Genomic DNA, 22,523 nt, shown 5'->3' with positions numbered 1-22,523 from the left:
CATTGACTAATACACACTCTCTCTCCTCCTTCTCTCCACTCTCAGAGATGGACGTTTCCAAACTTATCCTGTCCAGTCATCCTACTACTTGTCCACTTGATGCCATCCCCACTCACCTCCTTCAAGCAATTTCTTCTTCAGTCATACCTTCACTTACTCACATTATCAACACCTCTCTTCACTCTGGTACATTTCCCTCAGCATTTAAGCAGGCTCGGTTAAGCCCACTGCTTTAGAAACAATTTCTAAATCCAGCACTTCTAGAAAACTACAGACTTTCCCTTCTTCCATTCATTGCAAAGACACTTGAGCGAGTTGTGTTCAACCAACTCTCTATGCTTCTTGTACAGAACAACCTCCTGGGCAGCAACCAATCTGGCTTCTAAAGCAGCCACTCACCTGAGACTGCCCTGCTCTCGGTTACTGAAGCCCTGCGACTGGCAAGAGCAGCTTCCAAATCCTCGGTACTCATCTTGCTGGATCTGTCTGCTGCTTTTTTAGTTAATCACCAGATTCTACTGTCCACCCTCAGAAAGATGGCCATCTCTGGAACTGCACTCCTGTGGTTTAAGTCCTACCTCTCAGATAGATCCTTGTGTCTTGGAGGGGTGAAGTTTCTAAGTCACAACTTCTTGCTACTGGGGTTCCTCAAGGCTCAGTACTTGGACCACTTCTCTTCTCCATCTACATGATGTCATTAGGATCTGTCATTCAGAAGCATGGCTGCTCCTATCGCATTGCAGCCTGTCTGAGTGACATTTCTAGCTGGATGAATGACCATCACCTTCAGCTCAACCTTACTAAGACAGAACTGCTGGTAGTTCCAGCTAACCCATCGTTTCATCACAACTACTCTATACAGCTGGGTTCGTCAACCATAACTCCTTCCAGGACAGCCAGAAACCTATGAGTTGTGATGGATCATCAGTTAAGCTTCACAGACCATATTGCTACAATGACCCGGTCCTGCAGATTTGCCTTATACAACATTAGGAAGATTAGACCCTTCCTGTCAGAGCAAGCCACCCAACTTCCTGTCCAAGCTCTTGTTCTCTCCAGACTGAACTATTGTAATGCTCTCCTGATGAGCCTTCCTGCATGTACTATCAAGCCTCTACAACTGATCCAGAATGCAGCAGCGAGGGTTGTCTTCAAAGAGCCAAAAAAAAAAAAAGCTCACGTTACTCCTCTCCTCATCAGGTTACATTGGCTACTATTAGCCGCTCGCATCAAATTCAAGGTACTGATGCTTGCCTACAAGACGACCACTGGCACGGCACCAATATACCTAAACTCACTAGTTCAAACTTATGCGCCCTCCAGAAGCTTGCGTTCTGCAAGTGAACAGAGCCTTGTGCTGCCATCCCAAAGAGGTTCAAATTCACTCTCACGGACCTTTTCCTGGACTGTGCCCAGCTGGTGGAATGACTTCCCAATCTCAATTCGAACAGCCGAGTCTTTTATTTATTTTCAAAAAAACATCTAAAGACTCATCTTTTTCGCCAGCACTGACCAACTTATACTAGCACTTACCTTTTCTTGTCTATCCTATTCTTGGGGGGGAAAAAACAAAAACAAAAACAAAAACAAAAACAAAAACTAGCTACAGGTTCTGTGCTAGACTAACTGAAACTTGTCATGGCACTTGTATACTGTTGTTGTTCTCTCATTGGTCTGATTGCTTCTATTGTTCTCATTTGTAAGATGCTTTGGATAAAAGCGTCTGCTAAATGATTAAATGTAAATTTGAAATAAATGTTTTACTCTAATACACATTGGCCACAATTAACAGCACCCTTTTATTCAATGCTTTTTGAAACCTCCATTTTCCAGTTTAACAGCTCTAAATTTTCTCCTATAATGCCTGATGAGGTTACAAAACACCTGACAAGACATCAGAGACCATTCCTTCATCCAGAATCTCTCCAGACCCTTCAGATTCCCAGCTCCATGTTGGTGCTTCTTCTCTTCAGTTCACCACACTCATTTTCTATAGGGTTCAGGTCAGGGAACTGGAATGGCCATAGCAGAAGCTTGGTTTTGTGCTCAGTGACCCATTTTTGTGTTGTTTTTGAGGTTTGTGTTTGGATTATTGTATGGTTGGAAGATCCAAACATGGCCCATTATAAGATTTCTAACAGAGTCAGTCACTTATTGATTTTTTTTTATCTGTTGGTATTTGATAGAGTCCAGGACCTCCAGCAGAAATATAGGCCCACAACATCAAAAATACAGCAGTATATTTCATTGTACACATGGGGTACTTTTTTATCCCTGTGTTCACCAAACCCATCTTGAGTGTTTGCTCCTAAAAAGCTCATTTTTTAGTTTCATCTGACCATAGAAGCCAGTCCCATTTGAAGTTCCAGTCTTGTCTGATAACTGAATATGCTGGAGTTTGTTTTTGGATGAGCTACGAGAATTTTTCTTGAAACCCTTCTAAACAACATGTGTTGATGTAGGTGCTGTTTGACAATATATTTATATATTTAAATTACTTAAATATACTCAATTATTTTCTGCAATTCTCCAGCTGTGGTCCTTGGAGAGTCTTTAGCTACTCAAATTCTCCTCCTCACCATGCATTAGAATGATATAGACACACGTCCTCTTCCAGGCAGTTTCGTAACATTTTATGTTGATTGGAAATTCTTAATAATTGCCCTTATGGTGGAAATGGGAATTTTCACTGCTCTAGCTCTTTTCTTAAAGCCACTAATTTGTGAAGACCAATTATCTTTTGCTGCACATCAGAAATATATTCTTTGGTTTTTCTCATTGTGATGGATTATTAAGGGAATTTGGGCTTTGTTTTCCCTCCTATTTATATTTCTGTGAAACATGAAGCCATGGCTGGATAATTTCATGTTCATAATCACCCTGGAGTGCTCAAAATTGTGAATATGAATGGGAATATACTTCACAGTTACTTTACTCATAAGAATTTATAGGGGTGCCAATAATTGTGTCCAATGTGTAATTGAGAAAAAACATTTATTTCATAATGATATTTCCCCCCATTTTAAATTCTTACTGTCCAATGAAAGGTTAGATTTTTGTGAATTTTTTAAATAAAAGATCAAAAGGATTAACAATGCAGATTAATTTGCACAGTATGTATGTATTTTATTATCGTAAAGATGTCATTACAGCTATATATCTGCCTTGACACTTTTAAACTATGCTGGTTTAAAACAAAACAAAACATCTTCCGTAACTATAATTAAGATTATATCTGTTTCAAAATGCAATATTGAACATCACGCAAAAATCAGGTGGTCAATTAATCACCTACAACAAATAAAATAAAATAAAGATAAAGATAATAAAAAATTGGAGTACACCTACATAACAAATAATAATATAAAAATAAAATAAAAACTAACTAAATGTATGTATGTATGAATGAATGAATGAATAAATGAATGAACAAGCTTATTTTTTTCTTAAAAAATAACTAGTACATGGCCTTTTGTGAAATTGACCCATATAGGAGCTGTAGACTGTAATGTCAACACATAACGATAGTGTTCCACTGCAACCAAAGGTTATGTCAAGTCAAAGCGTGAAGACTGCTAATTTGCTTGAATGATACTGCTATCCCTTCCATGGCATGTATCAGACAGCAGTGTCCAGACAAATGCTAATCTAATCTGCAGAAGTACAAATAACAACTGTTCTAAACACAAACGCCTGTGACTATTCCAGGCACTGAACTTCAAGGCATCATGTCTGCTTGTAAAACACTGCAGTTCAACAAGAGTGTCTGCGTTGGCCTGTAGAGTACATCTAAAATTGGCACTGACATGCTCGGAGAAGAAGAAGACCGTTCCCCTGCAGACCTCCGATGATCCAGCATAAATGAATAGAGACTGTGTGGGCTATAGATCTGAAGGGAAGAGTACTATAGCAGGAAACCCAGTGGACTACTTCTCTCACAGCAGCATTGTGTAAGCTTGTCCCTTTGCTCCCTCTGGTTGAAATCCCTTTGAATGCATAGGAATAATGAATAGAGAGACTGACAAAAAGTTATTTTATGACCAAGCATGAATCTTCATCTCTGACAGTCATCCAATATTAAAAATTATGTCATTTAAAGCAAGATGATGTTGTGTTTGGCCATGTGACGTGAGAACCAGTGGAGTTTGGTGTCACTGATTTTCAGTTTAAAAAAATAAAAATACTGTACATTTTAGTTGCACAAGTTTTCACACAAAAAACTACTGCATGGCTTCAGAAGACTTTATGAGGTTTATGTGAACTTTAAAATCATTTATTTTTTCATGGAGTGCTTTTTGAGCTTCAAACTATGAGAAAAAGGAAAAGAAACAAATAGGAAAAGAGCAGCGTTAACATTATTAGTGATGTTTTATTTATTGTTGATTGTGTTTACTTTAATGATGTGTGTTTGGACTAAAATCATATGGATTTGGAACACATTTTGAGTTAACTGTTCCTTCAAGAAAAGTAAAGTTTGAGACTAGAAAAGCTAAGCTGACAAGCCAATAGGAAAAATGGCACACGCTGTGAGACAAAGCATAAGCAATGAGTTTGATCTTTGAAACATTCCTAATCCAGAAGTGCTGATGAATGGGATTATGTTCTAAAAAGCACCTTTGTATAAGCATGCTTGATCACAATGGATGCCATATCATATCCACAGAGGTTTCTGAGACTGGCTTAGTTTCTCTGTTCTTTAAACCGTCCGCTCTATAGCTAATACTCTGTGGTAAAAAGAGCTGTCAGAACAGGGATTAAAACTGCAGTATTCTTTAACAATGACACTTCAGTCTCACACTGCCAAAATAATTACAAACACTTTCTCGTATAACATAACTAGAGCATTTGTGGTGTAAAACAAAGCCTTGTTTCTGTACTCCCATTTGCACAGACAACCGAATAAATGCATATTTACACACAGAGGTTGACAGAGACAGCACTGACTGATATCTATATCTATAATCTAGACTAAAGAAAAAAATACTCTATATTTTACCATGAAAAACTTACAGTAAGTAAGAATTTTTATACATATGATTTTATAGAATTTTCCAACTGCTGGCAAGATTTTTTTGCTGCAATAACCACCGCAACGATATAATTACCCAAATAATAGATGGTGGTAGAGTAGGATGGTGGGTTTGCAGCTCTTTAAAATACATGCTGAGAGACCAGCCAACTGTGATGTCCAAAAGATTTCAAGAAACTAGGCTATTTCATAATTTCCAATTAAATTCATGCAACTCCTTTAATTACAGCGGCTTTTTCTCTATCAGCTTACAACACGGTAATATAAATGTCCGTCATTTATCAATGTGCTTCCTATCATTTTACTGGAATACCATCAACAAAATGCCTCATTCTGTATTCCTGGACTACTGTAGCATGAAGCTCATTTGTCTATACGACAGTCAGGAAATGCTTGGCCGCAAGTAACCAATGCAGACATCTTTAAACTGAGCTATGGCGACTTGATTGATGCGAGCACATATATATCCAGGCCTCAGGCAAATTATGATATCTTGGCAGTATATAGTTGTAAAATGCCACAGGATGTTAAAATAAGGACTAAAATCAAAGGAAAAGGGAGGGAGTGAAGCGAGAGAGTGAGGAATGCCATCGAAACCTTGGAATATGTGGAATATCCCACTTGTTCTGACGGAGCCGTGAGTCAGATCTAGTCATGCTGCCACACGGCAGCTATTCATTCATGAAGTGCTTTTTAATGAGAGCCTTGTGAGTGCGGATTTCACTCTGATTATGGCCTTGGAAGGCGGCCTGCATTTTCATGTTTAAGTTCAATCGCGAGAGCTAATGCCAGTTTTGAAGAACATTGGTGCATCCTGGTTTGAGAGAGAACCTGGTTTTCCCAGTTCAGCTGAACATCCAGCCAGTTCATCCAGGGTCGGTCCCACACTCTGACTAGCCCACTTTTGGGAAACAGACACAGACCAGTCAAACAAACCTGCCGTGCTGGGAAAGCTTGCACATAATCATCTTCAAACCCACACAATTTTATTTAGCAGCACACTGGAGTGATTACACAAAACTTTCCCATGAACAAAGCATTGCGTAACTTTCACTTTTTCATGACGTCTTTTTCTTTCACTCTTTCTATGCTGTTTCCCAGCCTTGGAGGAGGCGTGAGATTTAGAGACCTTGTTGCAAGGCACTGTGGGATGGCTAATCTGGGATGTGCCGCATGGAGGATTACACGGAAACAGGGGAAGCGCTGAGCTGAAGATGGATAGAGAGAGATGGAGAGCTTCCTTTCATTTGTTTCTTGGAAAAGATCTGCACGAGGTCGCAGCAGCTGTGGGGAAGAGCTGCAATGAAAAAAAAAAACAAAAAAACAAAGAGCAGCCAGGAAGCGGATCAGAAAAGCAGCTGCATCCCAACAACCCACTGACACGTGTGACGAAGCAGTCGCACATGCTGTTAGTCAGCATCCAGCATCCCGGAGAGCTTCTCCACATGCAAGCGAAGGAAGAGAGATGGACGTGGCAACACCATCAAGATGTCAAGCTGTGCCAGACTGCAGAGGCTGGATGAAAAACTGCAGGGAGCTTGAAACTCCAGGCAGTGGCAGGAATGACAAATACAAGACTTCATAGAACATGACAATATGAGGTCTTCCAGTCATTGGACAGTAGTCAAAATCAGGTATTTGGGGGTTTATGCATTTGCCTAGATAAGCATCAGAGCCTTTTTTGTCTGCAAAGGGAAAAAGGGCAGAGCGTTGAGGTCAAAGGTCAATGTTGCTAATAACCCTCATTTACTCATAATACAATCTGAGGAAGTGGAGGCTCATTGTATGTGTTAGAAGTCTGAACAGGCATTAAGTTGAAGCCTCAATTTAGCTTATAAATGAGGCCCTGTGACTTAACCCGACCTGACCTGACTGGTACTGTCAAATTTAAGGACCCAAACCCAAATTAGCTCTCGTCTTTTATTTCCTCCTAAAGCAAATGGACCCAGAAGCATTCTTGTAGCCGTAAAGGTTGAAAGAATATGTGAATATAAAATAAATACATAAAATATATACTGCTGCAAATCGAAATGATCATATTTACGAGATAAGTGCACATCCGCCACAATGTCGTAATTACCACTGGGACATTTCCCTTTAGCTCACAGTTGGTGTTATCAATTAAAGACTGACAGAAGCAAATTGAATAGGTGATAATTCAGTTTACTGTGAATGGTTACAATTTAAGTGGTAACTAACTGAAACCAACTCTAATCGGGATTGAAACAGCAAAAGCTGGCTGTTAGCATCCCAATTCATCTCAATGACATTGATCTCCTCTTTGGCTCGGGTCGGGCAGACCTCCCATGTGTGCATATGTTAGAACAAGCCGTCTTTTGCTAATGTTCAGAGAAAGAGTGAACAAAAGAAAGAAAGCAGCTGAACAAGATGCAGAGAGTGGTTTGTTTTGTTCCCTCTCATCGGTGAGAGGCCCACTAAAATTAGTTCTGGGTGATTTGGGTAATTATTCCAAAAGCAGTTGAATGTTCTTGGACAAATAACAGCGGTGCCGCCCAATCTCAAAGGCGCTGAGTGAGCAAGTAGAACAACTCTCGGGTAACCAATGCAGTGCTGAGCTTCTCACCTATATTGCGATCAAATGAACAAGAGGAATCAGTAACTGCAGGCATCCACTGCGATTCCTCTGCACTACAGTAAACAGGAATGTTTTTCAGAATGGGAATATAATGAGAGGATTTAAAGTAGCTTCTGACTCAGCGTTTTCTCCAATGAATAAATAAATGGAGCAGAGCATTTTCTGGCAGCATTTAAACTGAATCTAGTGTTGTGGTCGACAGTGATGGACAAGTGTGGTAGTTACAGAGGAAAATAGAAAGCAATGGTTGTTAAAACCTGGCTAGTGTACCCATTCCTTCGAGGTTAGTGGGTAGAGCGAGAAATTGAGTAAAAATTACTGTGATAAGAATACAGATATTGGCACAGAACAGTTGTGCCAATCTTAACAGTTGATATAAAATAACGTGCATACGCATTTACTGGGAGATAAACCCATGACCTTTGTATTGTAAGTGCAATGCTCTACCTGTTTATCTACAATGGACAAAGCATTTTTCAGTGTTGTAGTCAAAACCAGATCATTCAAATCCAAGTCAAGACAAAGACCACAAGAGGGTTGAGTCCAAATCAAGACAGAGAGCAAAAAGGGGGATGAGTTTGAGTCAAGACCAAAACCAGAAGAGGGTCAAATTTAAGTCAAAACCAAGAGAGGGCCTAGTCCGAGTCAAGAAGAGAGTTGAGTCTGAGCCTTGATCATGTCCACATGCTTCCAAGTCCATGACAAGACCAAGACAATGAAAATGTGATCTTGGACTTAAACTCAAATAAGCTGGTTTTGACTATAACACTGACATGTACAAGACAGGACCAAGAGCAAAAACTTCTACTTTTTCCTCCTCCTTTGGTTCCTCAAGCATTTCCTCTCTGGATATCATCCAAACATAATGAGTAATAACTGAATTAGTTTTTCCCCAAAAGTGGTTTTAAAACATCAAGGTGATTTGATGGTAAGCGGTCATAAATCGTTGATTGTGGGTGTGCTGGTCCTGTGCTGAGTGGGTTGTTGAACTGTCATTATCCGTCATTAGACTAATGCAGTCAGGCGCTAAGCCCTTGTCAGACCTCGAGTCAGTTCCTGCAGACCTTGTCTGCCGTCTGTGGGAGAACAAAGTCATTTAACATGCATTGGCTGATCTTCATTAGTCGTGAGATTGTCCAAACATGGCACAGACCTCACTACCCACATATCTCAACACTCAAAGGCCTCGTTTACACTGTCAGTTAAATGTGACCCAATTCTGATTTTTTTGCTCATATGTGACTCAGATCGGATCTGTTCTATGACAGTGTAAACGGGAAAAAAATGCATGTATTCGGATATTTCAAGATCGGTTTCAGGCCTCATTCATGTGGAAATAAATCGGATATAAATCAGATATGTGCCAATGCGACTCTCATGTAAACAGGCAGACTGAATTTTCTGAGGCATTGGGTTCTATACGTCATTAAAACTGCGACAATTTGGTACTTCTTTGTGGTTTGATGACGTCATATGTGACCCGTGCTGCTAAAATGAGTGTAAATTCGCACAAGCTTATTTGAGCTACAGGCAAAAAAAATAAAAAATAAAAAATATTTTCTTTATTTGTACATTTTCTTAGAGGATTACATTTTCTCCGCTTGCTTCTCGCGCTGCCTGTCATCCGAAGTGTGTGCATATAATGGTGCTTCTGACGGCGCGTGATCCCGATAAATACACACATATACAGAATTACAGTATTTCAGAATTCACGCAAACATAATCTGCTCTGTCTTAAGTGAACGCTTAGGGAACTATATATATATATATATATATATATATATATATATATATATATATATATATATATATATATATATAGTGTTGTAGTATATATACATTATATATATATATAAATATAAATATATATATATATATATATATATATATATATATTTTTTTTTTTTCATTTTGACTCATTTTGTCAGCACAAGTCACATTATTCTCATGAAGCACATTGGGGGCGGTAAATGACAACAACGCATGCGCAATGTTTCAGGTGGTATGGGAAGTGTAAACACATGAACCGGATATGGGTCAAAATTGAAAGAATGTGTAAATGGACAGCCAAAAAAATCGGATATAGGCAACAAATCAGAATTAGGCATCAAGACCTGCAGTGTAAACGAGGCCAAAGTCAGATTTTAAAGTCCATATGTGAAGCCTAATTGGCATTCCTGTAACACAAGACAAAAATCTGCTTTTTTACACATCAGATGTTTTTCGGATGTGTTTGAAGCAATATTTTAAGGCTGCAAACACAGTGGCCAAACATTTCTAAAAACTCAATGAATAGAAAAATTGTGTAAAAAAAGAACTGCATATTAACAATGTATTATAAACTGTTAATATAAAAATAAAAAGAATATATGAATGGCAGTTTTATTACAATAAAAATGGCTGGCCCTTGATAGAACAGGGCATTATTAATAAACTAATTATGAAAAAATGAAAAAAAAAAAAAAAAAAAAAAAAAAAATATATATATATATATATATATATATATATATATATTAAAAAATGAATGTGCTAGCATACTGTCTGTGTGCACTGTCAACAACAGTTTGGCATGAAGCTTGAATGTTAAGTATGACACTGAGGGAACGGGTATTAACTTTCTGATTGAGATTCTGATTTATGGGTGCTTCTCAGAGATAAGCCTGGAAGCCATAAAGATATTATCATACAATAACGGTGTCATCAACCAGCCAGCAGGACTTAATGCATCTGAGGGACGCCGTGAAATCCAGACAAAGCAAATCCAAACAGAGTGCACACAAATAAAACACATATACAGTCACATGCATGCATATAGAGGGGTTTTATTTTGTACAAAATGTTTGTGATGCTTCATGTATTAAGGTCGCTGGGCTACTGCATGTATGTTATCATATATGCATTCTAAAAATCTCAATAAAACAATCAACCACAGTATGTATTGCACTTATGACTGCATGGACTAATTATTTATATGAGTTTCCAAATGAAGCACCACTTGCAATTTAGAGCTTGGATCTTCAAATCCATGGCTTCAATTTATCTTTCCCTTTGGATTTCTTACCTGCTTGGCCGAGAGGTCCTTCTTTGAGGGCATGCTCGGGCTGGAGGTAGGGGTCACCGGGGCACTGCGACTGCCCCTTTTGAACAACGATCGCACAGTCTCTAACCACCTCATCTTGGAAAAGAACTTAGATTTTCAAGAAGTTTGGACTTCTCAAAGTAGGAGTAGGCCTGAAGAGCTTGAAAGAGCAGTTTGTAACTTTGAGATCTTCTGAAGAAATCCTGCTAGATATGTCCAGAGGTATAGATGGAGAAGAAGCCAGATACCAGAGCAGATTACAGAGCAGACTGGTTATGATCTGCTTTACAGGTCTTGTCGTTCTCTGATCCCCCCCTCCTGCCTTCGCTCCACCAGCCACCAACAGAGTGACACTCAATCCTTTTCCTGCATTTCTCCTGCCACCATCTGTCGCTTTCCCTTTCGCCCCCTCCCGATCCCTGTCTCTGTCTCTCTCCCTCTCTGCCACCCCCTCCCCCCATTTCTTGCCCTTCCAAAGACCCCGTCTTTCCTCTCTGCATCTGACCGAGCACAGTCCCCTGGGGTGTCCCATGTTGTAATTCAGATCATCGAGTTGATTCAGTGGCATTTGGCCTAGCACTCAGATTCCTGAACACAAACTAAGCCTTAATACAATACAATCACACTGTATATGCTAGGTAACTGAGCATTAGCATAACAAAGCATTGGCGGCAGGTACTATAGACAGCCTCTTTAAACTAGAACAGACTGGAAGTATCGGCTTAGAGTGTACTGGACAGAATGAAGAATGCTAAGCCGCAGATATGGGTACTCAGTAGTGTGCCAGACCCCCAACTGTTTCTGACACAGCCGGATCAGTAGCTTTCCAATGGCTAAAAAATATCCCAACATGCTCTCTGTTGTTGCAGGCATGTGTGCTTTTGTTTTTAAATGTCATCAAATAATCACTGAGAGACAAAACAAAGAAAACAAAAGAAAGTTAGGATATAGTTACAGTTCACCCAAAAATGACACTGACAGTCAATGGGGTCCAATGTTTTGAAACCCTCCACCTTTAATTGTATGGAATAAAAAAAGCTGGAACAATCTTTAAAATATCTTCTTTTGTGTCATACAGGCCTGACACGATATGAGGGTAAGTAAATTATATATATATATGTATATATATATATATATATATATATATAGAGAGAGAGAGAGAGAGAGAGAGAGAGAGAGAGAGAGAGAGAGAGAGAGAGAGAGAGAGAGAGATTTGATTTTTTTTTTTTTTTTGATGAGCTATCCCTTTAACTGGCTATAAAGAGTAGCACTGTATGCATGGATACACTCAGTCCCAGCGGTATGTGTCTGATCTTCAATTAAACGCTGTCCTGGAGCATCTTGTCAAACTCTTTTATGCTCTGTGTGCCTTCACAGTGTCTTTGTGTAGGCATGAAGAGAGACACATTGGAAAACTTCTGACAAGGACAGGATAGGACATGAGACCAGGCAAAGTCAATATTATAGACAAAATGAAGGCAGATTAATAGCATTCTATATTAAATATTCTATTATATGCTGTTTACTGCCTATGAGGCACCTGTCTTCCTAGAAGCTTGTATTTTTTTTTTTTTTTTTTAATTGCAAGGCAATGCCTTTTACTTTGCATTTTAAGGCACCGTGTTTGACTTTTAAAATAAAAAAAAAAATGTCCTATTTCCAGATTTGGAGCACTTTAATAAAATAATGAGCTAACAATGCAATATTCCAATAAGCAATTTTTAAGGGAAATGCAAATTACTGAATGCAATTTTTTTCATACTGCACACTATGTTGTATGGTTTCCTTTTTTCCCCACTAAAATTGTCAGGATATATTCTGGGTTTGCATTTTCTGTGAAGGATACATGCAATGCTGCCTTACAGTGTGGCTAAAATAGGTATCATAAGCCAGTATAATTCTGCAGTTGAAACAGCCCTTTAATTGAGAGTTCAAAATGATGCCTTAAAATGATGTCTATGCAGACAGCATGCTGGGTTTTGAAACAAATATATATATATATATATATATATATATATGGAATTACTGTGACCTTCAACTGAAGTAAAAACAGGAAAATATTTAGAGATATCTATCAAATACATAAAAAAAAAAAACTGTTGAGAAAAGAAAAAAAAAAAGGTGGCAAAAACATGGTCAGTGTCAGTTACAGCTTAAAGTGCATATTTGAAATGACTGGTTTTCAGGATGCGTGTCATAACGTTAATAATTCGGCATTAGTAGAGGCATATTTGACAAGGGCCAGACACGCAGGCTGCACCATCTGTGGCCCACGGCACCGGCCCTACTGTCTGCGGAGAGCTGGATACTACAAAGCAGAAATCAAATGGAAAGCTTTGGCTTAACTTGTCTCGGTAATCTCTTTCATATACCACCACGACTTCACACTGCGGATGACTGTGCCAAACCGCATTTTACTTGTGGTTTTGGAAGGATATACGTGAGAACAGGGAGTGATATATTTTATGAGGCAAATAAGATGTGTCAAAATGCGGTTATTCAGCAAAGAATAGAACAAATCTTGCAGGAGAGATGCAAATCATCTCCTCGTCTTTGTCTCAGTGGGTTTACCTTCTCATTTCCCATTATGCTGCGTGTTTAGCCTCTAACCGTTGCAGACCAGTCGCGAGGGATATGCATTTGTCATACGTAATGTGTTTTGTATTTACATGCCAGCACGTAATAGACTTGCTCTGTATGTAAAATCATTCAGCTCCGGCCTCGTAACAATCCAATTAAGCTTTAAACGAAGCCAAACAGAACAATATCCCAGTTTAAATAAGCCCAGAGGGACGGCAAGGAACAATGGATGGAGAAAGTATTCCTCAGCTGCTTCAATGGAGTCTGTTTTAGATGTTATTATGAATATAACTCACCCAAAGCCCCTGACATAAATAGATTTGCTCTTGGCAGATCCAGATCATTCAGTGCAGGAAGACCCCATATCTGCTTCATTTGCAGCATCTGCTGAGCTAAAACAAGCTAAATAAGCCTGGCACGAGTGTAAAAATAAATCAATTGATTTGCTGTGCGGGCAAGTGAGCATTTTAGAGTGAGAGGGTATGTGTTAAGACTTCACACGTTGAGTGCTTTAAAACAGATGGTTTGAAGACCGGCTGGAATAGTGCGCTGTTTCCAAACTGAACTTTCAGCAACGCAATTATGGGCTAAATCAGAAAAATCAACTTATTTAGATATGTGGTTAGATGAATTTAGAAACATCACAGTGTTTACAAAGTAAAAGGCAAGCAGTTGTGCTCCATAAATCTCCCCACAATCTCCAGTTAGATTTCCAGTTATGCTACTTCAAAATTACACCACAAGCATCTGTTGACCAAACAGTGATACTATTGACATCACAGAGCAACATGGGAATTCAGCTTTCCCCATTACAGTCACTTCTATCACAGACTTAAATGTCATACAAAAGCAGACTTAGTTACTTAAAAGCAGAAATATTTTACATTTTTAATTTTTATGTTTTTTAATTCTAAAACTAAATCTGTGCCAAAATATGCCACATAAACTAGTAAGATCAGGGGCCTTGTTAAAAAATCCTCAAGTGCAGAGTGGAAGGTGCTACGTCATAGTAAGAAACAGCAGAATATTTACAAACATTCTGGGTTTCTGATCACCTAATACTCATCACTGACATGTAAAAGTGGGTGGTAGTTCTGATGCGCTAACTCATGGTTCCTCAAATGCAGTCCTGGAGAGCCATTCCCCTGAGCTTATCTCCAAACCTAATCAAAGACACCAGCTAGCTAAGCTAATCAAGGTCTTCAGAGTTACTAGAAAAATCACAGGTAGGTGATTGATCAGGGTTTGAACTAAACTCTGTAGATCAGTCGCCCTCCAGGGCAGGATTAGAGGAACACTGCACGACTAAACCTCTGTGATGTCACAAATTTGCATACGTTTGGAAAGAGTTATTTTTTTCCCCACAGATTCAGATTTGAATTTTCCCCCACAGAAACAGGTTTGAATTTCTGAAAGTTACTGCATGTTTTCATAGTACAACAAGCTATTTTATCTCGAAGGAAAATTTGATTCCTTGTGATATGACCCTATGAAACAAAGTCCAGGATGTAGAATATACTGCCAGTACACTCTTTCACAGAAAAATAAACACTATCTTCGCCTAACCAACCAGCAATATGGTTGCTCCAACAACAGCAAATGGTGGTTAGGACTTGGCTCCATTTCACAAGGGATCCAGCCAGGCTTCCCTCAGCCTCTGCAGACCCCAAGGTAAAGAGGGCCGGGTCTGGGGATGATGGTTTGGATCCTCTCCCTGCACTTCAGCTATCTCACCGATGCTTTTCAGCACTCACTCTATAGTGAGCGCCTGCCGGGGACCTGATCTTTCATCCCGGGCCAGGCGGCTAGAAGGAAAATCAATAGGGCCGTAACCATCTCCCCATAAGAAAGTCATTAGCACAAACCAAGCCATTCAGCCCTGTTCATACACATGCAGAAAAAAATTGGGTAATTTCTTTGTAACTGCAAGGGTAAAAGGAAGAGATTTGTTTATTCACTATATAATAGGCTACATATTTTCTAATAACAATATAATAATTACTGTATTTTTGTATTTTTAATCAAATATATATATATATATATATATATTTTTCAATTAATATGATTATTTCAATTTTAATAAAAAGGTAGACTCAACTTGTCTGCAAATATATATGGTGATGCTTTTGACATAGAAATTACACATTACACCTCTACATTGCATGCTATTAGTTTAGAAATGCATAGTATTGTATTGTATTTCTGTATTTTTAAGAAATAAAACAAGAGAGAACAAATAGTATCAAAAATACATGCACCAGCACACACAAAAACTGTCTTGGCAAGAATTTAAAGAGAAGTGGGCCTCTAACAACTTTTTGGCTTGTGATCAGTCAGTAAACAGGTCCTTTTATTGGACTACAGGCCAAGCATAGCTTTAGCAATCATTGAAGAAATGGAAGTTTTGAGTTATACTTAATATTCAAGAGTTTATATTGTAACTGTCCTTGATGAGGCCCCACGCATACTTCAAAACAGAAGAACAAACTAACATTTTTATCCTACTGTTTGAAACCTTTATCACATAAAGCTCCCTCAGCATCCCTCACCTCAAAAGACTGTACAATCCTATTAAACACCATACACTCTCAGACATTCCCATACATCAAATGCGCAGTGCTGTCGAGAAAGAAATGTCACGGGTTGCGTCTAGTCTGTGCTTCAGACGGTGTGCAATAAAAACAGCCAGTATTGAATTCCATCTCAGAACCTGCTGTTGATATACTTTACGGCTTTTTGAGTCCAGAGTGGCAGGCTGTTTGCAAGCAAAAGCAATGCAGATCTGCTTAATTGAACGTCCAACAATGCACGAAACCGGACTTTCGATACCATATGCAGCACAAACATCAATACTGCAAATTGCAAGGTTACAGATGTGATAAACAAAATCGTAAAGTGAAATGCCTACACATCCTAGTCATCTCTCTTATCCTGTGCCAGTGCCTCCCAAAGACTTTCAACAACAATGCACTTTTTGACGACGGCTCATGGACACACACACACATGTAAACAATTACACAACCAAAGAAAAGCAGACACACATGACAACTGGAAATGGGGTTGAATTAGTGAAACCAAAGCCTCAGTGTTTGTATTAATTGAGTCCTGCTGTTAATAACTGGTCGGTGACCTCAAATGTGTTTCCAGCCCAGAGTTTTTGGAAGATCGTGTGCAATACCTGCCGCTGTGCGGCCGCTCCAAAGAAAACAGAGGCCAGATAAACAACAGAGATCGCTACACGGATTGCGTCACTCAGCGGAACGTTCAGAGCACAATTTTCCGGTGTCAGTGTAAAACGTCAGCTACATTAGGGCTAATGATGTTTTGGGGGAAAAAAAGAGTCATGACAAAGAACTAGTTATAGCTGATACACATTCTATCTAAAAGTCCAAAGTTTTACAATGATGTAAAGTCAATTATTATTATTTTTGTGTGTGTGGTCCAAAGAGTAAAAAATAAAAATTTGTGTATTTACTTTTAGCAAAGTGTCTATTTACACCTACTCCCACCAACAAGTGATTGGGCTAGTCAACACTACAAAAGACGGCTGTAAAATGTCAGCTTCAGTGGCATAAATGGTAAGGCATGTATCATAAGCCCCTTTCACATTGCATGTTGGACCCAGAAAATTGCTGGAACATTGCCGGGTCGCCTTCTGTGTGAACGCAAACACGTCCCGGGATTGATTCCGGGATTGATCCCGGGTCGGGGACCTAGTAACATTGCCGGGTTCAGTCCCGGAACGAGCACTGTGTGAACAAAAGCCAGAACTAATGCCGTAAAGGGTGTGTCGTAGTGATGACGCACGTTATCGCGTGACTCTTTTTGAGGGTTTTGAAGCCAGATCAATGTTTGCGACGAAACAAATATGTGCAAACTTTAACGAAGCAGAGATAAATTAGTTCCTCACTTTCCGCGCTGACACTGAGATCGTTCGCCAGCTTCAGTGAAAGTTAACGTGCCTAGCGTTTTCGACTCGTACATTACACGTCACACCCTGATATCACGTGTCTTTACGGGACCTTTACGGGTTGTGTGTGAAAGGGGCAAAATCTAGCGACCCGGGAACAATTGCCGGGACACATTACCCGTGTATTTTCCGGATTCGCAGTGTGAAAGGGGCTATAGTCTTTTTGACCTGGATTCGATATTAGTGTAATAGCATATTGGTAAAAAATACTATTTTCTTTTCGCCTTTATCGCTCATATCGCTATTTGCACTTACTAGTATTACTAAGAAAATAGCATCTATCACTAAGTTGTAAAAATATGTTTTGCTTTGTTTTGGATTTTTTTTTTCAAAAAGCACTTTTGTGCTTAGTGTAGTTAGCCTCTATCTATCTATATTTATTTTGTATTGATTTTTTTTTTATCTTTTTTTGATTGATTTTTTTTTTTTTAATTTTCTTAAATTAAAATTATGAGAATATTTAAATTTTTTGGTTCACTGTTTCAAGAACACTTAAAAGAGCCCCATTCTTCTCCTGTAATGGGACTCTTTTACAATTTGTTGAAAATACTCAACAAAAAAGAATCCAAAAATAATCTATGAATGGCTCTCTGTAATCTGAATTTACTACTCGCATAAGACTCACAACACTGCCAGATCTAAAAATAAACGGGCAGTGCTTTTTTAATATTTTTTTTAAAAACAAAACCAAACCTCAGTTACAAAGCATGGGCACAGCAGTGGACAGCAGGGCAGATCTGGGGGCAGCGTAAAGTGTTTGTGTGTCTGCTGTAAAGGGCAGGCGCTATTGACAGCATCCATCATAGTCAATAACCCATCTGGGCGTAGAAGCCGGGACAGCCTAGAGGGATGGGTAAATGAAAGCAGAAACATGGGCGGATTTGGTCTCCCGCACCACAGCTGGTGGAAACGGAGGTTCTACCAAAACAAACGGCATCAAAACAACACAGTTGCCCTGCTGTATACAGGGGTTAGTAACTGGGGTTTCCATAAAGCATATTCTCTGCATCCTAAAGATTTCAGCAGACTTCTGCCTATCAGAAGCAATAAAGATCTCTCTTTATTGTAGTTTTTTTAAATTTCCTAGTGCATTTCTTGCAGCATGATAAAGCTACAAAAAGCATGCTGTTTATAGTAGCCATTTGATGTGTGATGATATGCCAGTCATGCTCATGAGCGAGACCTTTCCGTGGCCAGACGGTGGAACCACGCAATCCCACAGGACTCAGCTACAGACATTACACTCACATTAATCATCACATTTCCTGACAATGCAATCAGGTTCGTAATACATGGTCCCTGTTTCTTTTTCCTGCTCGCCAGGCAGGTGCAGCTTGGGAAAACTGACACACTGCAGTGTTTGTGCAGTACATCAAAGCCACAAATGTGTATGTGTCCGCTTAAGCATGCGTGAGTGTGCGCACGCCAGGTATTTACTTACGCCCTGCGCTGCTGGTGAAGTTTCCCTGGGAAAGTTGCTAATGTGATTTAAATGAGCATGTATGGCACAAACAGCATTTAGGATCAGAGCGCCGTAATAATACCATTCAGAAGGGTCAGACGATACACCCCAAACCACACGATTTTTACTTAGATCAGAGCACCAGGATTTCACAAGGCAGAAAAGAAACAACTAATTTTAGAAGCACTTTCACTCACTTTTCAGTAACTGGCAGTGAGGGAGTATAAACAAGCTCCCTGTGTCCTTTCCTTGACCTGGCGGAACCTGTAAGTGTTTTCATGTCCTGAAAAAGCACAAAATACAGGGCCTCACAATCTCTTGTATTAACTAATCAATGCTACACTCAACATTGTTATCGTAGTGTGTTTAATCTGTGTGATTAAGACACTTCCTGTTGCATCACCTTGATATGCTGTTTGAAACAAACCAGTTTAGCTAGTAGCTAGTATTGTTGTTAGCTGTGTTTTGGAACATGGTACCTTGTTTTACCTTAAAGCTGGTTATTAGTTGGTCTAAGATGGCCTTTAGTTAGCCTAAGCTGGTTATTATCTGGTCTAAGCTGCTTATTAGCTAGTCTAAAATGACCAATAACTTGATAAGAAAGTCAATAGCTGGTCTTAGCTTGCCTAAGCTGCATAATAAATGGTCTAGATTGGTCATTTTCTAATCTTAAGTGGTCATCATCCATGTTATCTGGTCTAAGGTGGACCAAGGTGGTCATTTTGGAACATGACACCTGATTTTACCTTCGTCTATAGCTGGTCTAAGATGACTTTTAGCTAGCCTAAGCTGGTTATTAGATGGTCTAAGGTGGTCACACCTGGTCAAAGATGTTCATTAGCTGGTTTTAGCTGGTCATTAGATGGTCTAAGATTATCTTTAGCTAGCCTAAGATGGACATTAGAAGATGGCCTTACCTGGTCAAAGATGTTCATTAGCTGGTCTTAACTGGACTAAGTGGCCAGTAGTGGTTTTTGACACGGGTAAACCGGGCAGCCGCATGGGGCGGCATTTTTTCATGAATCATGGGGGGGCGGCACGAGCAGTAAAAAAATAAAATAAAAATAATCCTCTGCACCCGCCACCGCGAAGTGGTTTTCTATTATCTATCATTTCACTGTGTGGGGAATTGGCAAATTGGCACCCTGCTTGCTGAGAAGGTGCCATGCACAGAAGCTGTGTGAGAAGGGGAAAGGGGAGCGGGGCGCAGTACAGTTCACCTCTGGGTCTCTCCCAAATGGAACAGACGGGGGGGAGGGGCATAGAGCAACTGTATAGCGCAATACTCTAATGGAATTAGTGGGCAGTCAAACCTCGACTTTCTTTCAAATAACGCACATTTTATTCATAATTTTATAAATACAGGCCTATAGTTCCTGCACATTTTAGTTTTTCTGAATTGTGTGAAATGGCTATGAAAAATATGTAATACAAAACAATTATGTGGTCACAAAGGTGAATTGGTATAGTCTTGACTTCTGATCGTGAGTGACAGTGTTGGGGGGGGCGGGTGGGAAATATGTTGATTGGCGAGTGCCAAATAAGATGGACAGGAAAAGATCAAAGCCATCAGGTGCCCAATTTAGAAGAAAAAAAAGAGGAAGAGGAGAAACGAGCAAAAGATAAAGGTATGCAACTATGTTCTCTTTGTATGTTTATTACGGTATCCATGTCATGAATGAAGGGCTAATGTTAATTGGTGGGTATAACTCTTAAGTTTGTTAGCCTCTTTGCTATGATGCTTGATATGCTTATTCAACAATAATTTGGCTTTAACTCAACAAACATGAGATCTAATTTCACTATAATATTTTGCTTTGCAACAAACTTTTACAAGTTCAGTTATTATTTATTTCCATCAGTTGGGTTAACGTTAGGCCCTGTAATTAGCCAACGGAATTTTCAAATTGTATTTTATAAAGGAACATTTCAGACCTTATGTCAAAACGTTATGGAGTTTCAAACCAAAAAAATGACTTTCTGTTACAGAACAGGGCATTGATTCCACTGTAGAAGACATCAAGAATTAAATCATGTTTATCAGGCATTTTGGGAGACACAACAAGTGAATATGGAAATAAATTATACATCAATATTCCTATGAAATATTAGATATTATTATTAAAATGTTGCCAATTATTACTCCAGTTATTACACTTCTTTTTTCATTAAATGTTGCTCCAAGAACACATTAATATGCTAATTAGATACAGTGTATAGATACATTGCACTGAATGGGAATATTAATTTATGGCCATTTTACCCACATATTGCATAAAGTAAAACAGTGTATTAATTCATTCCATTATATCTTTCATAACATAGTTGAGAATGATCTTTATACAAATTCTGGTTTAAAAAAATGTTATTGTTGATTGAAAAAAAAAAAAAAATTATTTTTTTTTTTTGTATATAAATATTTTTTTGTTGTTTTTTTTTTTTTTAAAAAAGAGGGGATATAGTATAAGATGTGTATAATGTGTTTTTTTTAAAAAAAGTATTTCATTTTTTTTTTTTTTTTACCATTTTTTTTTCTTATGCTCTAAACAATGTGATGACATGAAAAAAAAAAAAACTAAATTCAAGAAACTTTTTTTTTTTTTCTGGATTCTCTTAAGTGTGTTTTTCAAATGTTATAGTGAAGGATTTGTGCAACTGAAAAATATAATTTTCTCTTTCACTTCTTGTTATTATAATAAAATATAAATGTTTGTGCAGAATTTTCGCTCGAAGGGGGTCTCGCCCAGGGTGTAATCTAATGTAGAACCGCCACTGTTAGTGGCACATTAAATGGTATATGATAGGCTAATGGTCTAAGCTGGTCCAAGATGGTAATCATTTTGTTAAGATGGTCACTGGCTGATCTAAACTAGTTTAGGCTCCCCATTAGCTGGTCTACAATGGTCATCAGCTTCTCATTAGATCTAAGCTGCATATTAAATGGTCTAATATGATCACTAGCTGATCTAAACTTATAACCAACTGGATTAAGATAGTCATCAACTGGTCTAAGATGTTCCAAAAAGGTCTAAGCTGCACATTCCTGGTCTTAGAAGGTCAATGGCTAATCTAAACTGGTCAATAACTAGTCTAAGATGTTAATTAGCTACTCTAATAGGGTCATTAGTTGACCTTAGCCAGTCTAGACTGCATATTAACTGGTCTACGATGGTGACTGACTGATCTAAACTGGACTAAGATAGTCGTTAGCTAGTCTAAACTGTTCCAAGAAGGTCTAAACTGCACATTTACTGATCTTAGTTGATCAATTGGTAATCTAAACTAGTCAAAAACTGGTCTAAGACTAAAGTCTAATACATTGGTCTCAAACTTAATTCCTGGAGGGCCACAGCTCTGGACAGTTTAGCTCCAATTGGCTCCAAATCAAACCTACTTGGAAGTTTCTAGTGATCCTAAAGACCTTGACCAGCTGATCAGGTGTGTCTGATTAGGGCTGGAGCAAAACTGTGTAGAGCTGTGGCCCTCCAGGAATTGAGTTTGGGACCAATGGTCTAATATGTCAAAGATTGTCATCAGCTGGTTAAGATAAATGACCAGCTAATAAATTCCAAAATCCAGCTTGACCACCTTAAACTGGTACAATCAGCTGGTAGCTTTTCCAAAACACAGATACCAGGTTAAGCTGATATTCAAGCAGGGAAGACCCCAATGAGTCACATGCTGCTGCTAATGCTAACTTCTCAGCTGGGCTTAAAGACAGCTGCCAATCTCTAGTGAGCAGCCAGACTGGCCTGTGAGTGGCGCATCTGTTGTGGTTTTGGCATGCATGGCAGAAATTGCCACAAA

The 22,523-nt window shown here is 38.9% G+C and overlaps 1 protein-coding gene across 3 annotated transcripts in view; it reads right to left on the bottom strand.

Moving 5' to 3' along the window:
- Window positions 1-22,523, bottom strand: part of LOC109072188 (neuron navigator 3) — a 326,013-nt gene that overhangs the window by 167,506 nt on the left and 135,984 nt on the right. The window contains exon 1 of one of the 3 annotated variants that reach the window (XM_042722201.1): window positions 10,687-11,039. The exons of the other annotated variants lie outside the window; for them this stretch is intronic. Within the exon in view, the coding sequence (XP_042578135.1) occupies window positions 10,687-10,800 (114 nt within the window). The 5' untranslated portion in view covers window positions 10,801-11,039. Of the gene's footprint in view, window positions 1-10,686; window positions 11,040-22,523 lie in introns of those variants that run through there. 3 annotated transcript variants of the gene reach the window in all.

This window comes from Cyprinus carpio, chromosome B4, assembly GCF_018340385.1.
Source record: "Cyprinus carpio isolate SPL01 chromosome B4, ASM1834038v1, whole genome shotgun sequence".
Taxonomy (NCBI): domain Eukaryota; kingdom Metazoa; phylum Chordata; class Actinopteri; order Cypriniformes; family Cyprinidae; genus Cyprinus; species Cyprinus carpio.
This window is presented reverse-complemented; position numbering and strand designations above follow the sequence as displayed.